This window comes from Crinia signifera, chromosome 7 (genome assembly GCF_055691185.1).
Source record: "Crinia signifera chromosome 7, ASM5569118v1, whole genome shotgun sequence".
In the NCBI taxonomy this organism is placed as follows: domain Eukaryota; kingdom Metazoa; phylum Chordata; class Amphibia; order Anura; family Myobatrachidae; genus Crinia; species Crinia signifera.
The window spans coordinates 112,488,144-112,515,981 of record NC_139223.1 but is presented as its reverse complement, the minus strand read 5'-3'; the positions used below and the strand labels follow the sequence as shown (position 1 = coordinate 112,515,981).

The following is a 27,838-nucleotide window of genomic DNA, read 5'->3' as shown; positions in this document are numbered from 1 at the left end:
GACATCGGTAACTGGTACTGGGGACATCTGTAACTGGCACTACTGGGGACATCTGTAACTGGCACTACTGGGGACATCTGTAACTGGCACTACTGGTACTGGGGACATATGTAACTGGCACTACTGGGTGGTATGATATATAACTAGCACTAAATATGTGCAATAAAAGTATTGCCTAGCATCAAATTCAGTGCCTGAGATAGTACACAAACTTTGTTTCATGCACAAAGATGAACATTAATGCATTTTGTGTTCACACATAGGTCCCATCCTCATGATATCACGCTGAGATCTAAAAATATTCCAAAAGACATAATAATCAGTTATCCAAAGTGCTTCTGGTCCTGAGTATTTTGGATAAGGGATACTCAACCTGTAATATTGTAATAATGGTGACAGCAAGGAGGCTTGGAACAACAGACTGATTTAGCATACTTAGGGCTACATTTACTAAAGCTTCTAAAAATGAAGAGTGATGTTTCCCAAAGCAACCAGTCAGATTCGGTGTATGCTTCTTTTGTAGGATGCAGTAGAGAAATGATAGACAGAATCTGATTGGTTGCTATGGGCAACATCACCCTTTTTAATATTTAGAAGCTTCAGTAAATTTACCCCTTAGTACAACCATTCACTCCATATTCGGTCGAAGGTATTTCATGGGTAATAGTAACATTGACTGACTAGGGAGGTCCGAGTATTGTGAAGTGGCCATCCACGAACAGGATCCACACGCACCTTAGCTAACATACAGTACAAAGGTTAATAACCTATTGCGTAGAATATTATCTAGGATAAAGTCCCAAGAACACACATTGCAGGTGTGAGAATAGAAGGAGAAATACCAGCTCGAAATATAAGTAGCCATGCAGAAGTAAGATAAGTAAGAGAAGTCCAATGCACTAGAAACCAACTGAAATAACTGACCCTGAATAGAAGCAAGAGACGTGGACTCTGGCACTAGAAAGTCTGCAAGTCATCACACATATACTACATCTGATTCCAAACATAATCGAAGATGTTCCTGTTCATAGATCTACAGTGTCTAGAGAGACAATCAATAGGTCAACAGGGTGAAGAGGTCAACACTGTAAAAGGTGCACATGAGTTTAAAAAAAATAATAATTGTATATATCTATATGTGTGTGTGTGTGTGTGTGTGTGTGTGTTTAAACTTTTTCATACTTTACCATCCATGTGGACTACAATTGGTGAAGTGTGCCACATGAATCGAGCCATGCCAGGGCACGCGTTTCACTAATTTGGGGTCCATATCGACATTGACGCCAAAATATTTAGAAAAACTCATGTTGACCTTATGTCCCTGTCAACCTTTTGATGTCGACCTATTGACTGTCTAATTATCCAGACGCTAGAAGTCTGAATAATGATGGCCGCACATCAGAGAAGAAGGGGAAAGTTCTGTGGAGAGACACTTACTGATCAAGAAGGCTAGTTTAGGGAGCGGCACATTTGTTTATCAGTCATTAAGGACGTGTTGTGTGATGGATTTTAAAATATATTTGTCCTACAGCTGTGCCAGTTTAGACACCTCTTGTAGGTAAGCAGCAGTTATATAGTATAATATGTAATAGGCATTATTATATTTAATGGGCATTATGGTATTGGCATTATGTGTACTAGGCATTACGGCGTGTGGCATTATGTTTTATGGCCATTATGTTGTTGGAATTATGTGTAGTGGGCATTACGGTGTGTGGCATTATATTTAATTGGCATTGTGGTGTTGGCATTATGTGTAATGGGCATTACGACGTTGGCATTATGTGTAATGGGCATTAAGGTGTGTGGCATTATGTGTAATTGGCATTACGGTGTGTGGCATTATGTTTAATGGGCATTACGGTGTGTGGCATTACGGTGTGTGGCATTATGTTTAATGGGCATTACGGTGTGTGGCATTATATTTAATTGGTATTACAGTGTGTGACATTATGTGTAATGGGTATTACGGTGTTGGCATTACGGTGTTGGCGTTTGGGCATTACAGTGATGGCTTTATGTGTAATGGGCATTACGGTGTTGGCATTGTGTGTAATGGGCATTACGGTGTTGGCATTATGTTTGGGCATTACGGTGTTGGCATTATGTTTGGGCATTACAGTGATGGCTTTATGTGTAAAGGGCATTACGGTGTTGGCATTATGTGTAATGAGCATTACAGTGATGGCTTTATGTGTAATGGGCATTACGGTGTTGGCATTATGTTTGGGCATTACAGAGATGGCTTTATGTGTAATGGGCATTACGGTGTTGGCATTGTGTGTAATGGGCATTACGGTGTTGGCATTATGTTTGGGCATTACAGTGATGGCTTTATGTGTAATGGGCATTACAGGGTGTGACATTATGTGTAATGGGTATTACGGTGTTGGCATTATGTGTAATTGGCTTTATGTGTAATGGGCATTACGGTGTTGGCATTATGTTTGGGCATTACGGTGTTGGCATTATGTTTGGGCATTACAGTGATGGCTTTATGTGTGATGGGCATTACGGTGTTGGCATTATGTGTAATGAGCATTACAGTGATGGCTTTATGTGTAATGGGCATTACGGTGTTGGCATTATGTTTGGGCATTACAGAGATGGCTTTATGTGTAATGGGCATTACGGTGTGTGACATTATGTGTAATGGGCCTTACGGTGTTGGCATTATGTGTAGTGGTCATTTATAGTGTAAATTTTTGCAATGCGCCTTCGGCGCGCACTGTCACCATTTCTGGTGTATGTGTGTGGTGGGGAAGGATTGTTTAATCCTTGCTGCATACTAGAGGGGAGAGGGAAGGGTGGTGAAATGATGGTGATGGGCCACTTGCTTGTGTTGCCCCCCAGGCTGAAAGTTGCCAGCCAGCCCCTGAGTGCTGATGTGTGCTCCTGCATCATTGCTGGCCTGGCTGCTCATCTGCTGGTATTACCAGCAGATGAGCAGCGGAGTGGACAGCTTTCCAAAGCGTCCTGCTATGGAAAGTTGTCCACCACTGGGAAAATCGCTAAAACAGGCGAAGAGCGCTCATCAATTTATTTTATTTTTTTTCCCCCATCATCCTCCATACACGCTGGGCAAAATCACCCAGTGTGTACACACCTAAAGGGTGAGTTTATACCAGAAGTGTGTTTTTAACCCGAAGATAAGTGAGTTATGGTGATACATTCAAGGTAATGCAAGTCTTGGAGTAGTTATCCAGATACCAAGATAAATAAATCTGTTAACTCAATGAAGAAGAGATCAGAACTGAGAGGTAGGACAGTAACCCTTAACAGGAAGTGTGTTGGATTTACCCTGATTAATGTTGATGCCAGAATATACACTAAACTTAATGAACAGCTGAAGGACAGTAGGCATTGACACTGTATAATCTGATCAGAAAAGTCAAAGATCGTTAGCATACTATGCCACCATGTCTGTACTACATTTCAACTGGTTGGGCAAGCAATAAACAGGCTAAGCAATATGTGCCGATAATTCCCCACAGGAGATATTTATTTCATCCATCCTGGTGACACAGCTCAACCATGGGATGTAGGAGCATCCGAAGGAGCCAGGCACCTATGCTAAAGCTTTGAGAGGCAGACTCCTCCCTTCTGTATCCCAGCATTCCTCTATTTGTTTTAGTTGCCCACTGGAGTGGGTACTATGCTGAAGAGTTGCTCCTGCAGCCATACGATAAAGTAGCTACGGTGTTTGTTTTTTTATTAATATTACATCTTAGTTAGTGCAGGCACAGTGTGATGTTTCCAGGGGAAGTTTCTTCACACTGTCAGCGTAGCAGGGCCTGACAGAAGCGTGTCCTGTCAGCTCCCTGTGTACTGAGAGACGCTGTCTGGTCTCTCAACATAGCACGTAAACCTCCTCACAAGTGAGGTTTCCTGGACCCCGGAGCCGGTTCCCTGCATAGGGATTATGGGTGACTGGCACCCCACGATAGTGGCCACCATCTTGGATGGGTTTACAGGCTGAACTCTGAGGAGATTGCAGTCTGTTTACAGGAGCTTAGCGCTGCTGGGCGATTCCATGTGGTCCCCATTGAAGAGGAGACACAGGAAATAGAAGTAACGTTCAGTTGGCGCGGCTCACAGGGGGAAAAAAGACGCTAAAGAACCTCCCACCTCGCTGTAGCAGGGACTTTGGTCTCTTCTTTCACTCTGCACTGGCGCCCTTTCATCCCACACTGTGCGGAGCTAGAAGGTGATTTTCCCTGCAGACAGAGTGACAAGTTTCTTCTGAGGCGACGCCATCCCCGGTGACCACAGAGGTTATGACAGCAGACAGATAAGTACACTGGTATATATATTGCCTTAGTACAAATGCCTGACACAGTGCACTGTGATAAAATCATGACAGAAAGGTGTAATGCTGCTGTGTTGGGGGAAGGAGCATCAGCCATGTTAATTAACTGCAAATTTTGCGGACTAAAATTAACAGATGGACCATGGGGATATTTGCCCTACATGAAAATCTGTGCCCAGTGGGGCGCAAGCCCAGAAGGCTGAGGAACCTAAGCCTGCGTGGGCAGCTGCTCTGGGAAGGTCTGTGTCTGCCTTAGTACAGGCTTTGAACAGAGAGATGAGTTGGTGAGATCTCCTAGGCCATTGTCATCCTCACAACCTTCGGTTGGTTCAATTCCTCTCTCTCAGGGGTACCCTGCCTTTATACAATTGATGTAGGGCACTGCTCAAAGTGTACACAGGATTAATGCTTTTACGGAGCAGTTTACTAAGGAGGCTGAGGTTTCTCCCAGACATCCTTTATCCACCCCACCTATCCCTAATATAGACTCAGGGGGATGGGGAGTGTGTGGAAGACATGGGATCAGAGGGATGAGATTGTCCCTGGTGTTGCTGATTTCATTTTGGCTGTAAAACAGGCATTGAATGTATCTGAGGTGGATAAGGCTCCCCTACAGGGAGTGTTCAAGAGACAGCGCAGGGACGAAGTTACTCTTCCTTCTGATGATGGCATGCAAGAATTGCTGGGAGGGGCATGGAAAACGCCTGATAAGTCTCCTTATGCCCAAGAGGTTTTTAAGCCTGTACTCCATGCCAGAAGAGCATGTAAAATTGTGGGAAAAAGTCCCATTGGTAGATGCCCCGGTCCCTAGCCGGTCTAAAACAACTTCTTTGCCTGTGCAACGGGGTGCTGCATTTAAGGACCTGGTAGATAAAAAGTTAGAGGGTTGCTTAAAAGCAGTGTTTGAAGGTGTTGGGTTTACTCTCAGACCTATTATTGCTTCTGCCTGGGTCTCCAAGCCCATGATGGCGTGGGCAAAAATCCCTGTGTGTTTTACTGCAGCCGGATTCTGAAGCATTTGCCTTGGCTGAAAAGCTAAAGGCGGCGGCGGAATACACCTGTGAGTGAGGCTGGAGAAGGGGGAGTCAAAATGGCTTCTAAGGTGTCAGCCATTTCTGTGACGGCCAGGAGGGCCTTATGGCTTAAGGCATGGGATGCTGACAATGAATCCAAGAAGTCTCTTGAGGCATTTGCTTTTAAAGGGGAGTTGCTTTTTTGGTAGTCAATTGGAATCCCTCATTAAACAGGCAACTGGGAGAAAGAGTATGTTTCTTCCCATGCCGGCAGCCAAACAGGGAACTTCCAGGTTTGCTGCTTTTCACTCGTCCTTTCCTCCCTCCTTTAGAGGGTGTGCTTCCTCCAGAGGACAGTCAGGTAGAGGAAGATTTGCGGCTGGAAAAAGTAAAGCTCCCAAGTCCCGTTTTGGTGCCTTCACAAAAATTCATTCAGACCAATTCTGAACTAAAGTCTCTGAATCTCCACTTGTGGGTAGATCACTTCAGAATGGAATCTTTGAGAACCATTTTCTTTAGCCTAGAGCATTCCTAGCTTTGGTAGATGTTCAAGACACCTATTTGCACGTGCCTTTATGCGAAGAACATCAGTCTTTGCTGCGTTTCGCGATAGGTGATTTACATCTGCAGTTTTGGTCTCTTCCCTTATTCTAGCGACAGCTCTAAGGGTGTTCACAAAAATTATGGCGGTCATGGCAGCAGTACTCAGGCTCCGGGGAATTGTAATCTTCCCGTATTTGGACGACCTTTTGTTCAAAGCAGAGAAGCTGCAGGAAAATCTGTCAGCTGCAATTCAGTTTCTGCAGAGCTATGGGTGGATTTTAAATCTGCCAAAGTCCCAGCTGTGTCCCACTCAGAGACTTCAGTTTTGGGCAGTCATTCTGGATCTTCATTGTGTATTTCTTCCAGAATCGAAGGCCAGAGATATTTGTCAGTTAGTTTTGACCATTCTGCAGTCGCCCGGTCGGTCAGTATGGCTATGTCTGAAGCTATTGCGCAAAATGGTGGCTACCTTCGAGACCCTTCAGTACGCCAGATTTCACTCGAGGCCGTTCCAATGGAACATCCTGGCATGTTGGTCCATGAAAATGGAGAAAGTGCTCTTAACTCTGGAAACTCTGAATTCCTTTTTGGGGTTGACAGATGTGGAATCCCTCCAGTTGGAGCATTCCCTTCTGTCATGGGATTGGTTGGTGGTCACCACTGATGCCAGTCTCGGGGGCTGGGGAGCAGTTACCCTGAATTTGAGGTCTGGAGTCGGCCTTACCGATCAATGTCCTGGAGCTGCATGCGGTCAGGAAGACACTACTGCAAGCGGAAGAGGTTCCCATTCGGATCCAGTCAGACAATGCCACGGCTGTGGCTTATCTGAACCACCAGGGGGGCATTCACAGCAGGATGGTGATGCAGGAAGTGTCTCGGCTCTTCGAGTGGGCAGAGGCCAATGTTCCGGCCTTATCTGCTGTTTTCATTCCGGGAATTCGGAATGGGGAAGCAGATTTTCTCAGCAGAGCAGATCTCCTGGAAGGAGAAGGGGCATTACACCCAGAGATGTTCCAGGAAATTGTGGCTCTTTGGGGACTCCCAAAAGTGGACTTAATGGCGTCCAGACACAATTGTCAGGTATCCAAGTTCTTTGCGAGGACCAGGCATCCCTTGGCGTGGGTGGTGGGTGCCATGACGGTGTCTTGGAATTTCATGGCATATGTCTTCCCATTTCCCATGCTGGCCCGCGTCCTCAAAAGATTGAGGACGCAAGGAGCAACCATCATCCTGATAGCTCCGGATTGGCCAAGGGGATCTTGGTATTCCAACATTCTGAGCTTGTCTACAGCGTTGCGGCGTCTTCCTCTTTGGCCAGACCTCCTCAGGCAAGGGCCCTTCCTTCATCAGGACCTAGCTTGGCTCAATTTACGGCCTGGCTCTTGAACCTCCTTCTTAAAAAAGAAGGTTGTCTCAGACGCAGTTATCCAAACCATGATTAGTGCAAGTAAACCGGTTTCTGCAGCTAATTATTATAGGGTTCACACTTCTCGTTTTAAATTCTCTAGACTTCTGCAGTTCCTACAGGATGGATTTTCCTCTGGATTAAACCTTCAATCATTGAAGGTGCAGTTGTCGGCCTTGTCCAATTCCTTTCAAAAGAAGGTGTTGCCGGAGGTGCAAACCTTCCTCCAAGGGGTTACCCGTCTTAAGCCTCCGTATAGACAACCAGTGGCCCCTTGGGATTTATCTCTGGTGTTATCTGTTCGGTACTTGTGTAGTTTTACGGCACCAGCATGGCCGTGCGTCTCAGTCCCCTTGTGGGGCTCGGTGCACTCGCCCACGCTACGGGCTTGGTGGCTCGCTAAGCTCGCCACACTATCTAAAGTCAACTCCATGCCAACGGGGATAGTGGGGGTATGAACTATCCATGTTGGAATGGAGTTTATTTATTTTATTTTAGAAAGTTTGGCGAGCGCAGAACCCGGAAGTAGCGTTCGGCCATGCTGGCCCCGAAACTACACAAGTACCATCTGTTCTACAGAAACCACAGTTTGAACTGTTAAGGTCGGCTGACCTTAAGTTTCTTACTTGGAAACCTGACCTTTTTGTTGGCAATTTTAATTCCGCACTGAGTGCTCTCTTTTGATCGTCTTCCTATAATTTATACTTCCATTTTCTTTATCATTTATAATTGTTGAGAAATTTTTCACAATTTTCATATATTCGGAAGAATGCGGTGCTACCCCTCTCCTTATTTGGTAGCTTAATATGCGAAAAGAGAAAAAGTAGGAGATTTTGGGGTGCACACTGAGAATACGTTTAGGAGACGTCAGGAGACGTATTCTCAGTGTGCACCCCAAAATCTCCTACTTTTTCTCTTTTCGCTTGTTATTGGTTTTGTACAATGCAAAAGAGGCTGGCCAGCTTCAAAGCAAACCATTGCTTGATGGTTAAGGTTGGTTATTGCGTTTGCCTACACAAAAGTAGGTAGACCAGTGCCCTCCAGAATTAATGCTCATACCGCAAGATCGGTTGCTGCCTCTTGGGCTGTGCGCCACAGGGCTATGGCGGAGCAAGTATGCAGGGCTGCCACTTGGTCCTTTGTTCACACTTTCACCAAATTCTACAGGTTCATGATTTTGTGTCGGAGGACGCTTCATTTCGACGAGCAGTGATGAGAACTGCAGGCCTGAGCGTACCCTCCCAAAGGACCGGCTCTTGAACGTCCCATGGTTAAGCTTTGCCACCAGGATGGATGAAAGAGAAAAGGGGATTTTTGTAAGAACTTACCGTTCAAATTCCTTTCTCTGAATCCATCCTGGTGACGCAGCGATCCCTCCCTTACGCTCAGTAAATAATGCCGTTTCATGTGTTGTCATGCTATGGTGGTTATAATTACTTGATTGTGCAAATTAATATGTTCAGGCATTGTACTGAGTTAATGTATCCTAGTGTGCTCTGAAAGTTGAACTGAGGAATGCTGGGATGCAGAAGGGAGGAGCCTGCCTCTCAAAGCTTTAGCATAGGTGCCTGGCTCCTTCGGACCCTCCTACATCCCATGGTTGAGCTGTGTCACCAGGAAGGATTCATAGAAAAGGATTCGAACAGTAAGTTCTTACTAAAATCCCCTTATCGGCACTCACCTATTTTTGAAAATCCACAGTCATTTTCGCCAATCCACGGATTTTCCGACACTTGACAGCCGTAACATTGAATTCCAACTGTCAAGTTACTGGCGGATGAAAAAAAAATAGCCCAGGATTCTGAGTCAGATTCTCACATTATATACCCCCCTAAGAGTTCTTTATCCAGTGCAAAAGGGCAAGGTACACACGTGCATCGTACCTTTTTAAACAGTGGAAATGAAGATGAGACAAAAAAGTTAAGATAGGCTTGAGCAATTGCCAATGAATACAATGAACCAAGTTCAAATAAGAAGGGCCTACAACAAAGTAATGCAGTATCTCACACAGGAAGGGCATCTCCTCAGAATCCTATGCTTTAGCAGCAACCTATAACCGAGAAGTATTCCTCTCTTTAAAGGGCCCTACACACATTGCGATGTGTGCAGGGCTACCTAGCTATGCTAGGTCGGGCTGTGCTGCGCCGCTATCGCCTAGCACACAGAGCTGACAGCCCACACACAGAGCGAGCTGTCAGCTCTGTGTGCTAAGCGAGCAGACAGCGCCAGTGTTCTCCGGTGGGAGAACACTGCCGATGCCGAGATTGATGGACACTGTCCATCAATCTCGGCCAGCGATAAAGACGCGCGGGGACGCGCACGGATGCCGATATAGCCCCCACACATACACCGATGTGAGGGCATTTGCTAAGCGACTTTGCCAAACTAAGCAAAATCGCTTAGAAAATGCCTTAATATCGGCATGTGTGTAGGCCGTATAAGAATCCTACAAAAAGGCACCTTCTACTGGAGTTCTGCAAATATGTAAAAATATATCTTCTATTTACCAAAGTAGATTGCCTGATATGAAATCCATCTGGTCTGGATTATAGTGGTGATAATCTGATTAAGGCGAATTAACAATATGTTAGCTAAATTCTTAGCATCATTAGGGATTCATGAAATAGGATGATTTGAATAAGAAAAACTAAAAGTGTGGGCCACACAATAATTAGACATAGAGTCTAGGCCTTATTTTGGTTTGTTCGCACAGGGGAGCGATGTTTCCCTTCTGCGCGTATGCATTTCTGCGCATGTGCATATGCTGAGGTGCGAACAGGCACAGCGAACTACTAGTTCGCCGTCCTGTTTGCTCCGACCAGTGCGGGCAGGGGGCATGGTGTGACGGAGAGGGGGTGCGCCAATGGGAATGCCAGGCTTTCATGCTGGGCCTTCCCATGGAAATTAGGCAGTGATGTGGCTACCGAGGGCGGGCAGCTGACATAACTGGATGTCATCTGCCCCCCCCCCCCTCTTCCCGTACAGGAAACATGCAAAGATAAGACACCAGAGAGTGTCTTCATTTTGTGTGTACCTTCCAAATCATACGATGGTCGGCGACCATTGAATGATTTGGCCCCCGCTCCCAAATCTGCGACTGGATGTTTAAGCAAAGAGGCCACAAATATGGCCTCTGGTTAGCATTTCTAAATCTGAAGCTGCTAATGTTGGTCTACCCAAAAAGGTGGATAACTTGCTCCACATGGGAATGTATAGAAACTAGAAAATGACTAGGTCTGGGTATTTCAGTCAAATACACAAACCGTGGCTAAGAATCATGTTAACTATAAAATCTCTCTAAGGGCCAGATGTATCAAGCTTCAAAAAGCGATAAAGTGGAGAGTGATAAACAACCAGCCAATCAGCTCCTACCTGTCATTTTTCAAACCCAGCCTGTAACATGGCAGGAGCTGATTGGCTGGCTGTTTATCACTCTCTAATTTATCACTTTTTGAAGCTTAGTACATCTGGCCCTAAATCTTTACATTATGCTGGTCCTATTGGCAACATATAGACATATAAACCCTGCAGCATCAGATTTTGTCTTTCAATGCTTTTTGTTTTGGTGAAGCCAAATTTCCTTGATTGTTAAAGTGCCTGTAAAGTATGATTATGCCTATTCAGAGGAGTTGTCATTGATATCCCTAATTACCATCCTAGAGGAGTTGTCAACTTTTGGTTTGTCCTTCCTCCTCAATACTTTCGCATTACAGATGTGTCGGCAGACATCCAGCCTCCTTGCGCATTAAACAGCCCTTCTAGACGCACCACTTTTTTTTCTTGTGTCAAGTGATACTTGTTTGTACTATTCGTACACTTTGCTAATGAGACCCATTTTGATGGAGAAAATTGCTACCAAGTAACATGACACTCATCATTATGTGTAACATAACTTGCAGCGCACAGAAAATAGATGTATGGGGACATTTTCTAGTTCCAGTTTTGTGTTGTAATCTGGTTTGTTTTTTGTTACAGGATCAAAGTAACAATGAAATCCTGATTGGAGTTATGTCAGGAGGAATTGTAATTTATAAAAACAGGGTACGCATTAACACCTTTCCATGGTAAGCAGATGGCCTATTATGCCTTTATTGCATGACTGTTGTTTTATGGGAAATTATTGGATTGTTTGTCTTATTTTGTGATAACATCCTGATTTGTTGTAGCTAAAATAGCCATGAATATAAGCTTTACTAGATTATCTATAGAAATCATTATCATGTCCAACAATTCTGTGGTTTGTTATAGTTATGGAAATTGATATGTGAAGACTGTAAAGGAAAATAATCAATAAGTACATTACATACCTCCCAACTGTCCCGCTACATACGGGAACATCCCGGTTTTTGGGGACGTGGCAGTGTCCCGCTGGGGCAGTTGGCAGTCCGCCCCCCCCCCAATCTGACAGAATAGGGTGTGGCCCTAATTTGCATAAGCCACGCCCCTTTTTGGGCGCTGCGAGTTTCCCTATTCTACATATAATAAAGATGGGAGGTATGTCACTATATTAAATTATCTACAGTGTCTAGGTTCGACATGTACTAGGACTGACATTAACAAAAGGTCAGCATGAGTTTTTCACAATTTTGGGGATTTTGTGGGACTTCTTCATGCTTTACAATCCATGTGGACTACAATTGGGTAGTAAATGTGCCAAGCACATCAGGAGCGGAGGCAACATGCCCAATGCGAGTCATGCAAGGGTACACCTAACACTAATTGGAGGTATATGTTGGCATTGGCAAAAAAAAGAAACCATTCACCTCCCACACGTCGACTGTTTCCATGTCGACCTTTTCCTTGACCTTTTTGTCAATGTTAACTTGGGTAATGTCGACATTTACTCAATGTCGACCTAGTGCATGTCAACCTTTTGGGGTCAACCAATACCTTTTTCAATCCACAACCAGTTGGAGGTGGGGACTGAGGTGTAAGAAGATAAAGGACAACTTTGAGGTGTATAGGGGAAGAATGTATTGTATTGGGGGTTTGCTCTTGCAAGGAGACCCAGTGCCTTATTCTGGTTCACTCTCATATGCAAATTCCTTCTCAAATGGACAAAACCATGTGCACTGCTGGTGGGGCAGATGTATTTTGTGCAGAGAGAATTAGATTGAGTGGGGTTTTACTTCAAAGTGAGATCTATATTGCAGTGTAAAAATAAAGCAGTCCGTATTTTCCCTGCACAGAAACAAAATAAGTCGCCCAAATCTAATTCTCTCTGCATATAATGTTCATTCTAGCAACAGGAACTGCATGCGTTTTCAAAGATAGCGGGTGCTAGAATGAACACTATGCTGCATATGTTACATCTGCCCCCATGCAGTGAACATGGTTTTGTCCATTTAAGAAGGAATTTGCCTCTGAGAGTGAACCAGAATAATGGCCCTTGTATGAAGGATTAGTAGTGGTTGGTGGACAATAGGAAGAGAGGCTGTGAATTATAATATGATTGTGTATTACTTAATGGACTGCTATGTGGATTCTAATTTGTTTTCTATATTGGTTAATGAGTAAACCAGAGGTTCAGAGGTGAACACACCTTGCTTGAAATGCCAGTGTTTGCTCAGTTGAGCAATAGTACTGCTGCATTCATGCTGATGGTCTTGCATTGACAGTTGCAGCACAATTTTAGATATGCATTGCTTGCTGGTCCGTGAGGATTTGTGGCAGGTAACATGGGGGGCAAGTCAGACGCAGGCATGTCATGATTTATTTGTGACAGACATTCTTTGAGCATAAGCAGCAGGGCAAAAATGCCACCAGTGGGTGTATCTGTACACATAACATAAGCTTATAATTAGCTTATATTAGCAGATCCGCTCCCTTCTAAAAATTGTTGCAAATGTGATTTCGCCTACGTCTGTATCTGGGTAGAACCTTACAAAGGGGTACGTACATCTACAAATGAAATACTTATCAATAAGCAGACAAATAGACTGCTAAAAGTAAAATGTTGATGCTACTTGGTTCTTGGTGTGTTCTGTGTCAGCCCCACCTAGAGGGGTTATTACATCAATACAGCTTTTACCCTGGAGGAATAGTGAGCACATGCTCAGAATATTAAGGCCTGCCATTTCTGTAAATATATTGGAGAATGAGGGTGGGCTTACACAACACAACCCCTTAGATGTGTGTGTAAAGCCTCAATTAAATATTTTAGAAAGCTGTTGCAACACTTATTATTAAAACTTATTGTAGCATTTCTAATTAAAGGACAAGAATATTAAGGCATATAAACTGAAATAATATGATTAAATAAATTGATTTTTGTTTATTCACCTGCTCACTATTAGTTAGTAATTATGTCATTTCAGCTAGCAGTTTTTATTTATTTATTTTTATTATTTATCATAGGGGCATACACACTAAAGGGGTGTACACACGGAGCAAATTTGTGCTATTTTCTAAGCAATCTGACTAGATTGCTTAGAAAGTAAGCCCAGATCTCTCAGTTTGTATGCTCCGAGAGATTAAATATCTCTTGCTAACTAAGTCAGTGCATGTAGTCAAAATCTAGTCAGATTGCTTAGCAAATGACTGCAAATCTGTCTGTGTGTACAGAATGAGAGATACTAATCGCAATCTCTCATTCTGAACCACTACCCGGCCTTTTTTTGCTTAAGCAAAATTGCTTAGCTCAAATCTCTGCGTGTGTATGTGCTCTCCATGGGAGATCTTGACACCAGTAAAATTGCTTAGCACAGATCTCTACGTGTGTATGCCCTAGATGCAGATCTCCCATGGAGTGCACATACACATGGAGAGATTTGTGCTAAGCAATTTTGCTAAGCAACAAAAGGCCGGGTAGTGGTTCAGAATGATAGATTGTGATCAATATCAAGCAATTTGACTAGATTTTGACTGCATGCACTGACTTAGTTAGCAGGAGGATTCAGTATTGAATCCCGGCGGTCGGGATCCCGGCGTTCAGAATCCCGACGCCGGAATCCCGACAGCCGAAATGCCGACAAGGGGGGGACGTGGATCGCCCCCCCTTGCGGGCTCGTTGCGCTCGCCACGCAGCGGGCCCGGTGCCTCGCTACGCTCGGCACACTAATTTATTCTCCCTCCAGGGGTGTCGTGGACACCCCAGGAGGGAGAATGTGTCGGCATTTCGGCGGTCGGGATTCTGAACGCCGGGATCCCGACCGCCGGGATTTTAACTGCATCCCTAGCAGGAGATAATAAATCACTCGGGGATACACACGGAGAGATGTGCTTAATTTCTAAGCAATCTAGTCAGATTTCATAGAAAAGAGCACAAAATTGCTCTGTGTGTATAAGCTACCTCTGGTAAAATATAGAAATAAAATAATGCACTTTTGATACTTCTTTCTGGATTTGTCATCCAGAAAGGAGTGTGCATTGTATAGATGCAAATCAATGTTTCATATGTGGATCAGCCCAAGAATATGTGTGGATCTGTTTTTTTTTACATTCATAAAATTCACTTTGTGACTGTTTCCTTGGCTCGGCAACTTCAGGCTATAAATAAACAAGATTTCATTAGTTGGTGAAGGTCACTGAATTCATGCAGGGGCAATCCAGCTTGGAAAATAGGTCAAGGGGACATCACATCTGTGTCTGGAAGGAGCACAGGGGGAATTAAGGATGAGCACAAGCAGGAAGAGAGACCTCTGGCTACATTACTGACAGACATTTTTTTTTTCTTATTGCTTTTCCACTGATATCACTAGATTAATTACACTTAAAGAAGAACTTTCTTAAAGATAATTTTCTATTATTTGCCATAAAGAGACAAAAAGTTTGAGTAACATTTCCTTTTTAGGGGAACTTTTTTGGCCCTCCTGCTGACTCCAGATGGCCTTCACCATTTTGAATATTTACAACTGGAGAGACAGCAAATATTCATGTAAATCAGACATCTTGTAATCAGGCACAGACTCTTTGTGCTTCATTGCAGTGGGCAAGCATATCTGTCCGTCTCTCCATTCAGCAATCGGTGACAGTCACTGTGATGCTGCGATCATTGCTCCTGCGTAATATATTGACGACTGGGGGAGAAGGGGATTAATATAAGCCATAACGAAACAAAAATCAGTTCACTAATTAGTGATATAAATGTCTTCTCCTGCTTAACTTGTCTGCACATCTCTGATAAAAGCTTGTAAATTGGCTCTGATACTCGCCAATTCCTCCCCAGCCATTTACATGAACATCAGTGATCTCACTGCTAAAACATTTTTCAAAATCTGATGGGTCTATAAGTTTAGGTTGTCATCTTTGTATTAACCCAGTTTATATTCTTTTGTGACTATGCATTGTAGTCTTGTAGTAGTAGCAGTAGCAGTAGCAGTAGTAGGTTCCAGAATAGATTCTTACAAATTGTAAATTACATTCTGAAATAAATCCTCTTATTATTCCTGCTTGTCTTCCAGTCTAGATCATTTTAATTTTATAAAGGCCAAAACTTTTTGTAGTGTGAGATGTGACATAGTACTTATGCTTTATCAGAAGTCCCAAGTCTTGCTTGGCAAAACTGTAATCTAATTCCCGCACAGAAGGCCAAACACGTCATTAAATTGAAAAAGACCAGTGAGAAATTTTGTGACTTAACATATCTTTTTTTGTCGGTTTCCATTTAAAGGTTGAAGATCGTAAAAATTTCATTCAAGTGCAAACAGTTTTTTATTCAGCTAAGGAAAGAACTGGTAAGTGATATGCCATAAACATGTTCATACTATTTATCCTGTAAAGTTATGGTGGCATCATTCCCTATTTGTCACATTTCAATTGTCTTGGAAGTGGCATCTACACACCTAAATTCATGCACATAGAGCCTTCGTTCGGACCGCTTCCTCCAAATTGTCAGGCGCCACTCCCCATTGCGACATTGCTACTTCCTGTGATCGTAGTTTCGGGGCTCACACGCGCATGCGGAAATCGCCACATTGTGATTTCTGTACTTCTGTTAATGGGTCTGAGAAGGTAACAAGGTCCAGATTAGCTCTTGCTGTAAAAATAATACAGACAACCATCTCTTTGTTTAGCGTGTGGTCTATTTTGCAAACATAATAGCAACATAAGAATTTTTACATGGTCATAATTACTTTATGCAGCATGTTGACATTGACTACAGCAACTTTCATCATGTTGATGAAATGTCAACAAAATATCTCTTATGACCTAGTTGTGACTTACCAGGTACAGCAGGTCTGGTAGGCCCAGCTGTGTCTTCCGGGTCATCCGGATGACTTCCAGCGGATCCTAGAAGACTTCTGCTGGTTGGTATTACTACCCTCTATCTCTCTCTCTAGTACCTAACCCTAACTTCTCCTCCAGCAGCCTTTTACCCTAACGCACTCCTTCCGGCCATTGCTGAATGTTGACATTTCACTACATACCCATAAGTCAAACTGCATGGTTTTTTTTTGGCTTTAATAATTTATAAAAAAGTATTTGAAAATACTACTAATGGTGCTTTTGTATCTGTCATGAAAAAAAAAACATATACATTTATCTTGTATAACCTATCATTCAACCTAAAATAAATATCAATTATTTTTGTTTAACCAATACACCGCAAAAATATCTGGTCACAAAGCTACACAGTGGATCTGGTTAAGCTGATGATGTAAAATTGTTGCCATGGCAATGACAGAATGGGGGAATGCAGTGGGTGAGGCCCATGCTTAAGGGGTGTGCCAGCCACCACCACCACCACCTAGGTATGCTACAGTATACAGTGTTCTTGTAATTGTACCAATGTCAACCTTTTTTCACCCAGTGAGCTCTGCTAAAAAGTTGGAATGGCCAAAAGAGGGTGACCAAATAAAATTTAAATAAAGTATATTTTGTATTAATGTAAAAAAAAAAGCATTCAGCTACTGTCCCGAATAAGCAAGCTTCATTAATACATTTTTTTCATTAGTGCAGGCAATAGTTGATTAAAAAACTGTTACAGGTTGTTTTTTAATTAAAATAGGACATCATTGATATTCCTACAAATAAATGCACCGTTGACCTGCCTAAGAAAGTGGCTAAGCACCCACCATGGCACTAGCTGTGCGGAGTTTGTATATTCTCCCTGTACTTGCGTGGGTTTCCTCCGGGTACTCCGGTTTCCTCCTACAATCCAAAAATCTACTGGTAGGTTATTTGGCTCCTAAAAAAATCAACCCTAGAATGAATGTGTGTGCGTGTACATGTGGTAGGGAATATAGATTGTAAGCTCCACTGGGGCAGGGACTGATGTCAATGTATAGAATATTCTCTGTAAAGCGATGCGGAATATGTGTGCGCTATATAAGAAACTGTTAGTAAATAAATAATGACTGAGTAGTAAAAGGTTGACCACATATTGATTGAAGCTTCGAAAATTATCATGACAGTCCCAGAACACTGTATAACTCTATTTTTAGGTTCGGGACAGTCTAGTCATATGCACATTTTATCTGGTTATACATTCCACCAGCGCCAGAGATAGCTGCCAGTGTGCACAATGCAGCAGTGAGGACAAAGTAAAATGTCCTGGCTATGTGGTTATCATGCTTTATCAATCTTTATTTTCCAATGCCATTCTGCTATTTTAGTTCATAAAGTGAAATACTATGGCCCTACCTGTGCAAAGTTTGTATATTCTCTCCCAATTAACCTACCAAATAAACTGGTATGGTAATTGGCTTCCAACAAAATTAACACTAGAATGAATGTGTGTGCGTGTACATGTGGTGGGAATATATTTAGTAAGCTCCGCTAGAGATGGATGTGAATGTTCAAATTTTCTCTGAAAAGCGCTGCGGAACATACTGTATGTGCGCTAAATAAATATATACGTGCATGAATGTATGTTTATCTCAGAACTCCCCCCACCCCCCTCTGTTGGTTATATTTATGGAGTCTTTTTGGCTCGATCTTATAGAGCTGTATAGTTTACTTTATAGATACAATTTGCCAGTTGCATCCATGATTATCTAATAGATTTTCTTTTTATCTTAGAAATGCAACCATTTCTGCCCATATTTTGGAAGCTTTTCATCAATGTTTTTGTCATATTTGTCAGTAAGGTAGAGGGGAAGGGTGTGTTCATTACTGATTTTGACCATAATTATCTGCAATTATCACTAATTAATAATAATAATAATGTTGTTATTTATATAGCACTTTTCTCCTAATAGGACTCAGTGCTTGCATTAGCCTTTTACAGCACAGAATACAAAACAAACTTTACAAGGGACATTAGTGAAATGCTTGGGTGAACAGGAACGTCTTGGTCTATTTTTTAATGTTTCCAGAGTGGAAGCTTTTTGAACTAAGCGGGGAAGTGAGTTCCATAGAGTTGGAGCCACAGCACTGAAAGCTCGACCCCCAGATGAATTCAGGGTAATGCTGGGTACTGTTAGTAGTCCTTCATCAACCGATCGCAGAAATCAAGTGGAACAATAAGTGATCAGAAGCTGCTGCGGGTACTTGGGCCCTGGTCATGTAGAGCTTTAAAAGTCAGTAAGTCAATCTTGAAAATGATTCGCCATCTTATAGGCAGCCAGTGAAGGGAGTACAGAATGGGTATTATGTGGCTGGAATGGGGCTGGTTGGTTAATAGCCTTGCAGCTGTATTTTGTACCATCTGCAAGCGGTGCAATGCTTTTTCTAGGAGACCGAGGTAGAGGGCATTGCAGAAGTCAAGGCGCGATGATACAAATGCATGTATGACTTTAGGCAGATCTTCTTCTGAGGGAATTAAGTGCTTGATTCTGACTATATTCCTTAGATGATAGAATGAGGATTTAATTGTGGCTGATACCTAATGTTTAAGTGTCAAGCCACTTTCCAGGACACCAAGATTCTGCACATGTTCCATATTTTTAAGTTCTGCACCATCAAGCGTAAGTCCTGTTGGTTGGCTCTTCTGCAGTCTTGCCATGTGACCTATCATAAGCACCTCTGTTTTATCAGGGTTCAGTTGCAGCCAACTGGCACTCATCCACTCTTGTAGCTCAGCTAGACAGCCATTTAGGGTTGGTATTGGGTTCTCAGTACCTGGAGAGGTATAGTTGTGTATCATCTGCATAGCAGTGGTAAACCAAGCCATGACATATGATTATTTCAACCAGTGGTAGCATGTAAACAGCAAAAAGCATGGGAGATGGGGGGCGCGGCCTGGCCGAGCTTGGGAGCAGCCGCAGGGTAGGCGAGCTCCTCTATTCATCCTACTAATTATCCTGTTTGAGGGACCGTCGGCAGTCCAGACCCGTTCACTGGTGCCCCTGAAGCTCTCCTGCACCTGGCTCACTGCTCGGAGCCCGACCAGACGGCTTCCAGTGGACGCGGCAGCTCATTTGGCTTGAGGCATTCTGAGCTTCTCAGGTGAGCGGGCACCATCTTGGAGTCTCCTCGTGGCGTCTCGTAGCCTGCCGCGCTACATCTGCGGAATGTCTCCTTGTGGATCCTCGCAGGGCACACTACAGTCTCCCGCTGTCTCCGCTCCTGTGATTGATATCCTGAGCCACCCGCTGCCGAGTTATCCGGCCCGCCGAGACACTGCTGCGGGGTGGAGATCCGGCGCAGGTGCCATCTTGCCGCTGCTCCTGTACGGGGGGATGGCCGCTGTCAGAGCTCCTGGCCGTCTGACTGTCCGCATCATCAGCTGCCTGATCCGCCGCTTTGCACACCCAGGCCCGCTGCTGTCTCTGATTGCCTCTGGCCACCTGGACCCAGCACGGAAGGGGTGGCTAGTATAGATGTAGTGATATCCTTTTTTTTTCTATGCCCCTGGTAGTTCTCCTTTCAACATTCTTTATTTTGGTGGATAGTATGGATGGGAGGGGATAGTTAGTGGGATAGTAGGTAGGTGGGGAGATTAGGGTGGGAGTGGTAAGTTAGGTTTTCTTTTTGGCTAGAGTAGCTGCTTTCACCAGCTAAAGGCCACTTACTTTTTCTCCTCTGTGGTTAGAGTAGGGGTTATGTTAATCGGATCCAGGTATACTTAGGTTAGGGTTAGGTCATACAGGGTGGGGGGTTATGGGGTGGTTTGCTTTGGGGTTTTTGGAATTTTGTTTTGTCAGTTGAGGGTAGGGTAGATTTAGTGGCTAGACGTCTAATATTCCTTCTTGTATTTTGTGGCTTTTGCGTTATACGAATCTTTCATAATCATAATGGTTGCAAGATGGTCATATGTGCCAATTGTGATACGTGGGACTTGTCACTATATTCCGTCCTTCTTATAATTGTCTGCCCGAATGGCGCCTTCGGGCATTGACTTTACTTCTATACTGAATGTACCACACCATGTTATACTGATAATCCTGCTAACATGTACACCCTTGATTTGCTTTTATATACGTAAATGTTAAAGCACGAGGTATCCTTATTGCATATGCACACTGCCATAATTAATGCGTCCAGTCACTCTGCCTATGTTTATTATTGTCAAAGCTTTCAATAAAAATTACTGAATTAAAAAAAAAAAAAAGCATGGGAGATAATCTGGAACCCTGCGGGACACCACATGGAAGTGGCACTGGTAATGATAAATACGCTCCAGATGAAACTCTATGTGACCTACCAGTGAGAAATTATTTGAACCAGCTAAGAATTGTGCCAACCAGCCCACAGAAATTTTGCAGGCACTGAATTAGAATATCATGGTCAACGGTATCAAAAGCTGCTGAGAGATCCAGAAGGATTAAGATTAAGCAGTCACCTCTGTCTCTTGCCATCAGAAGATCATTAAGCACACATACCAGGGCTGTTTCAGTGCTGTGTCTTCTCCTGAATCCTGACTGGAATGGATCATAAATATCATGGGCTGACAGGCAGGTTTCTAGTTGAGTTGTTACCACTTTCTCAATAACCTTTCCTAGAAAAGAAAGATTTGATACCGGTCTGTAGTTGCACATGCAGTCGGGGTCTAAATTTTTTTTTTTTTTTTAATGAAGTGGCCTAACAATTGCTTCCTTTAGTGACTCAGAAAATGTATATAATGTTAATTGGAAATCCCTTGAGACGGTCATAGCCAAAATTGTTCTTCCTGTTAAATGCAGATCAGAAATAGTGGCTGAAATTTAATAGGATGAGAGATTCAGAAAGTGAGAGATTTGGTAGGAAATTTCCAGTTTTTTTAAAGTGGCAATCATTTACACGGCAAACCCAGTTTGATTTTGCAGTGTAAATGATTGCCACTTTTAAAAAAACCTGGAGATTTCCTACCAAATCTCTAACTTTCTGAATCTCTCATCCTATTGAATTTCACCCAATGTATTTTTCCTTATCCATGGTTGGTGCCAAAATCAATAAAACTGATGGACAGCATGTTGCCAGTACATCTGAAACAGACTGGAAAGCGCATATATGAAATTGTAACATACAGTAGTGAATTATATTCTTTCATGTGATGTGAATTAAATGAGTCTTGCTGCATCTTGCACTCTTACTTGCGTAACCTCCTGGTGCAAAATCTATTGCTGACTGGCAGTTTTATCTGTTTTTAGAATGAGTATCGGGAGACCGTGCTGGGATTTAATATGGTGAATTACCGAGCATGCAAGAACGTCTGGAAGACGTGTGTAGAACATCATACCTTTTTCCGGCTGGACACTCCACTGCCACCTCACAAGAATTTCTTTGCTCATTATTTTACTTTGGGCTCCAGGTTTCGGTACTGGTAGGTGCTAGTCTTGTCATTCTAATTTGAGCTATTCCTGTATCTTCTGTAGGCTGGTAATATCTTTGTACTTGCACAGATCCATGGTAACGTTTACTGTTTTGGCACCAAAAGACCAGAGCTGGTTATGCATGGTAGACTTTGGTTGACCAGCCATACTAAGCTGTGTTTACCATATTACACAATTAAAATAGTGTTTGGTATATTGGAAACACAATTAAACTAATGATCATCACTGTACTGGTGTAGGAAGGTTCTAATCAGGTCAGGGCTATTTGTCCACATATGCAGGTATCCGAGTTTCTCACCAATCAGTGACTATATTCAATAGTTAGAAGTAAGTATATATGAACACATTGGCAATACTAAGATCGACATGGGGGTTTTCACTGGTTTTTTTTTTTGAGCCGACATGTGCCGACAGGCGGTATTTCATGCCCTACCATCCACTAGGGCGTAGTGGGAGAATAAAATAGTGTGACGAGCGTAGCGAGGCCCCGTGCCCGACGCATAGCGAGTAATGCGAGGGGATGCAGTGCACTTTAAACTGTGTCCATGTCAACTTTTGACTGTCGACATAACGGCCTGTCGACCTAACGGCCAAATGATCCCAACCCATGGCAATGAGCATGTAATCCCTGGTAACAAGCAACAACCCCTTGGCAATGAGCATGTAACCCCTGGCAATAAGAAAGAAACCTCTGGCAACAAGCATGTACTGTAGGTAAAACAATATATAATTAATGTTGGCTGCATCAGAGACATTTTTTTTGGCTGGGGGGGGGGGGGGGGGGGGGTAAAATTTCAAGTTACACCACTGACTGACCACTTCTAATCTTGCAGTTTGCAATATATTATTCTGAATTGCTAGTATATAATGTGACATGTATTACAGATGACCAAATTTTAGGTGCAATTCCATTAGCTGCAAGGTTTACAATTACTGTAATTAGCCTGTTGCCTGCACAGTAAGCCATGCCCATTGGTTTCACGTAAAATGTAGAATGTGTTTCCCACGACATTAAATGCGGAGGGGTACACTTTTCACATATTTTTCCCTTCAACTCCTGATGCTACAACAACAAATGCTGCCTCTGGAGATTACCGTGGAGTTCCAACTGCAAATTGATTGCCTAGTGCAATCAATTACCTGTTGGGTAAACCTGGCAGCTAAATAACTTTCCCCCTTTTTAGAGAGTTTTTATTGTTAATAGTGAAGTTTTTTTACTTCATTGCAGTTAGGGTACTAACTCGACAGAGTTCGGTCGTCACATTAATGAATTATATATGTTCTTAGTAGCCATATAGATGAGAAATATCTCATCCAGGTCTCACTTAACTTAAATCAATAACTCTGCTAAGGTCTCAGAAGCCAACAGCAGAATTTTTCTTAATACACTTTAATAATTTTTATGGTACTTTGTTTCCTATCTGGGCGCCCACGATTTTAATCGCGGGCATCGGGGGTAAAATCGGGGCCATCGCGGGCATCGCGGCCGATAAAAAATCGGCTGCGATGGGCCAGACGTGATGCCCGCGATTTTCCCATAGAGAACAATGTTAAATGCCTCAATTTACCCGCGATGACCGCGATTTACCATAGGAAACAATGTTAAATGGATCAATTTCCCCAAATTATCATAGGGAACAATGGGAAATGGGGCAAAAACACCCCTGAACATAAAAATGTCCCCCCAAAAGTAGTTGACGCCACCCCGCCATCAACGTGAACCCGAAGCGTGGCGAGCGCAGCGAGCCCGCGAGGGGCGGCGGTACGCGTCCTCCGACCTTTTCGTGCCCTACTATCCACTAGGGCGTGGAGTGAGAATAGAATAGTGTGGCGAGCGCAGCGAGCCACCGAGCCCGAAGCGTGGCGCGCGCAGCGAGCCCCGCGAGGGGACGCGGATACCTTCACAGGTAAACGCGTCCCTTCGTGGGCTTCCCAGGTGTCCGCGTCGCCATGGACACCTGGGAAGCCCGCGAGGGGACGCGTATAACTGTGAAGGTATCCGCGTCCCCTCGCGGGGCTCGCTGCGCTCGACACGCTTCGGGCTCGGTGGCTCGCTGCGCTCGCCACACTATTCTATTCTCACTCCATGCCCTAGTGGATAATAGGGCATGAAAAGGTCGGAGGACGCGTACCGCCACCCCTCGCGTGCTCGCTGCGCTCGCCACGCTTAGGGTTCACGTTGATGGCGGGGTGGCGTCAACTACTTTTGGGGGGACATTTTTATGTTCAGGGGTGTTTTTGCCCCATTTCCCATTGTTCCCTATGATAATTTGGGGAAATTGATCCATTTAACATTGTTTCCTATGGTAAATCGCGGTCATCGCGGGTCAATTGGGACATTTAACATTGGTCCCTATGTAAAATCGCGGTAATCGCGTCGGTCGCATCGCATGTCATTATAATGGCATACGATGTACCCACGATGGGCGCCCAGATAGGAAACAAGTACCATTTTTATTTGTTATATTCTCTTTTTAAACAAACAAAAATAAACTAGGCAGAAACTTTAATTTACGCAAAAGAAAAAAGTTTCCTTTTACTGTTGTGGTCCACACACACCGGGCGATTTTTTTTTCGCAGCGTGTATGGACAACGATGATTGCTGAAATCGCCTTAACAAATTCATTAAAACACAGACTTTAATGTTGTTTCTTACCTGAGTAGATTATTTTATGGAACTTTTAAAGAAGTATCTTTTTTGGCGCTTCTATTACACTTTAACCATTTCAGTTCCAACCCTTTTCTATGTATTTATCCTGTGCTTATATAGTGACCGCACATTAAGTGCTCACAATATGCATAAAACTAGCTGCTGTTGATAATGGTAAAATAGCAGCTTTCAAAAACTGGGCACTGGCACATGCAGCGATTACTCTGACCTGCAGTACCACAGCAGGAGAGCTGGTTATTTTTGGAGTACTAGCCGGCGCCTGTGTACCTCAATATATCGAACAAATTTACCAAGTTCCTCTCTGATGGCCCTGAACATTTCTGACAGATCCAGTTCCACCCGAGTCTCCTGCAGTCCCTCCCCTCCATTCATGTTGGTGTCAGATATTTCACTGCTGGTTGACAGGCTCAAGTGTGCTGGCAAATTGTCCGTTTCTAAAAATTGTCTGAGCCATATCTTGGCTTGCAGATCTACCCACATCTGTCTTCAGTATTCCTTGTGTAACCTCTCGGTCACTAGAGAGCACACTTCCAGCACTGTCCCACTCTCCCTTCCCCTGCATGTCCCGGTTTAGCATGAGCTGTCTGAAACTTAAGACCAGGCTGAGCAAAATTCACCTGTTATGATGACTTTCATAAACCAAGGTTAAAATATCTTTCTTAGCTATTACTTTGTTTCTTACAATTTTATGTACAGATCCTCGAAAGGAGACAACATTTTAAAGTTTTGGTAAAACACCTGTAAAAACCAGAAAATTAAATTTTGTATTCTGTTATTAATTACTGTGGTAATTGTAAATTGTTACAATATCACATTTATTTGTTTTCAATAATATATTAGTAATACAGGTCGGGTATCCCGTATCCGGGCATCCCGTATCCGAATTATTCCAAAAACCGTGGTTTTTTTGGAATAATTAAAAAAAAAATTCCCCCCCCTAACCCTCTTTTAATACTTACCAAGTCCTCCGGTGTCCACGGCAGGCCTTCAGCATCCTCTCCGGCGTCTCCAGCGGTCCCAGGAGTGCTTTGCGCGAGTGCGCGCGCGTGCCGGTGACGTCACCGGCGTGCCTGGGAACTTGCGCAAAGCACTCCTGGGACCGCCGGAGACGGTGCTGGTGGCCTGCCGTGGACGCCGGAGGACTCCATGGACGCCGAGGGACCATCGGAGACCCACATGGGGCAGGTAAGTATGGAAAAAAAAAAATATTCCAAAAACCGGAATTTTCCCTTATCCGGAATGCTCGTGGTCCCGAGCATTTCGGATAAGGGATACTCAACCTGTATTAACATTTTACAAATATAATATAAAATTTCTTTAGTTATAGCAAAAAGTGTCTTTTTTTTTTTTTTTTATCAGAGCCACAGGTTTTCTTTGTATGGTTGTTGGTTTCATGTGTCTGTGCTGTGCTACATACAAAACTTATTTCGGAATAAATAGTGTGTTGCTGAGAAATTCTATCCATGCAGAATTAATCTTAACCCTTTGGGGTATAGTCAATGCCACCTGGTGAGCTGTGACAGAAAGCAGTGCTAATTACTCACCATCACAGCTCGTGGGTAAGTATCAACTGACCCCCCTACACCCGCCGTTTCCACCTCGCTGAGTTTTTACAGTGAGGCAGAAACGTTGTGTGCAGCCCGAAAAATGTCATTGCTCGCGGCAAAATGAAGCGGGCTCCCTGCAATAGCCGCAAACCTAACTGTTCGGGGAATCCTCACCATCCTCTGACAGTGAGTCCCCCGGAACTTTGAATAGGGCGCAGGGGTTAAACGGAGAGGATGGCTTGTTTTCGGCGATCCTTGCTGCAGACACCCCCTCACCGGCAGCATTGAATACCGCCCTTTGAGTGTTAATAGCTCTATGAGAAATGCGCAAAAATATCTGCTAAAAATGCCAGCATTACCCACATTTGTTATATAAATCCAAATAAAAACTGTTGTGTAAAAAATAAAGATTATATTTCCTATATAAGGTAAACATTACAGGTCTTTATGATGAATAAAAATGTTTGCTTTCCAATTTTCACTCCAGGAGGGGGTCCGACCCGGAGATCTTGCATGCAGCATGTATGATCTTCGATCCGATGCACACAAGACCGCACATCAGATTAGATGTGACAAACATGTTATTTGGGCCGATTTCACCCAATTTCTTGATTTAGTGAAATCAGGACAAATTGACATAGGCCCTTATTCTGATCTGATCACAGTAAAAATGTGTTCTCAAAATGGGCAAAACCATTTGCACTGCAGGTGGGGCAGATGTAACATATATAGAGAGAGTAAAGCTGGCCATACATCTACAGATCGATTGTCAGATTGGGCTGGTTGGAACAAAAACCTGGTAATGGATGAGAGTAAATGACAGTTGACCATTTGTTTTGAAATGCTGGAAAACTGCCATAAACTGTCACTCATCCCTTACCAGGTTTTTGTTCCAACCAGCCAGATCTGACAATCGATCTGTAGATGTATGGCCACCTTTAGATTTGCGTGAGTTATTTTGTTTCTGTGCAGGGTAAATACTGGCTGCATTATTTTTAAACTGCAATTTAGATTTCAGTTTCAACTAACCACACCCAAATGTAACTCTCTCTGCACATGTTACATCTGCCCCACCTGCAGTGCACATGGTTTTGTCCATTTTGAGAACAAATTTGTACTGCGATCAGATCTGAATAAGGGCCATAGTGTATGGGAACCTTAACTGTTGGCTAAGGTGAGAAGGTCTGGAGTTACTCTTTTATGTTTATTTACTATTGGACATCCCAGGGGTTTCAGTGGTTTTGAAACCGCACATTGTGGTTATTTGGCTGGCAGGGCATTTATTCTTGTAGTTTTACAACACCTGAGTACCACACAGGTTACCTTCCTTTATTGAGCCATTTTAATTTGTATATTATGTGTATTACATAGCTTCTGATTTATCATCATCATTAAATGTTGTTACTTTATGAATAAACGTTAATAATAATGCATTTTCTCTCTTTGAAGTGGGCGGACAGAGGTGCAGTCTGTGCAGTATGGAAAGGAGAAGGCCAATAAGCACAGGGTGTTTGCACGGTAAGGGTTCAGTTACACACATTGTTTATGTTGCTATGGTTTATATTTTTTTTTCTTATGTTTTTTTTGTTTGTAAAAATGCTATTTAAAGGATCCCGCACAACAATACTGTGTTTATGGTTTGGCAACACATACAGTTCTGGATGTGATTTGCATTTAGCTTCACTCGGGAAAGACCAATAGTTTTCTTTTTGGA

General features: G+C 43.3%; 1 protein-coding gene across 1 annotated transcript in view; it reads left to right on the top strand.

Annotated features, from left to right (window-relative positions):
• PTPN4 (protein tyrosine phosphatase non-receptor type 4) overlaps positions 1-27,838 on the top strand; it is a 154,300-nt gene that overhangs the window by 63,955 nt on the left and 62,507 nt on the right. The window contains exons 10-13 of the mRNA XM_083153651.1: positions 11,246-11,334; positions 15,882-15,945; positions 21,724-21,896; positions 27,574-27,642. Coding sequence (XP_083009777.1) covers positions 11,246-11,334; positions 15,882-15,945; positions 21,724-21,896; positions 27,574-27,642 — 395 coding nt within the window. The remainder of the gene's footprint in view (positions 1-11,245; positions 11,335-15,881; positions 15,946-21,723; positions 21,897-27,573; positions 27,643-27,838) is intronic.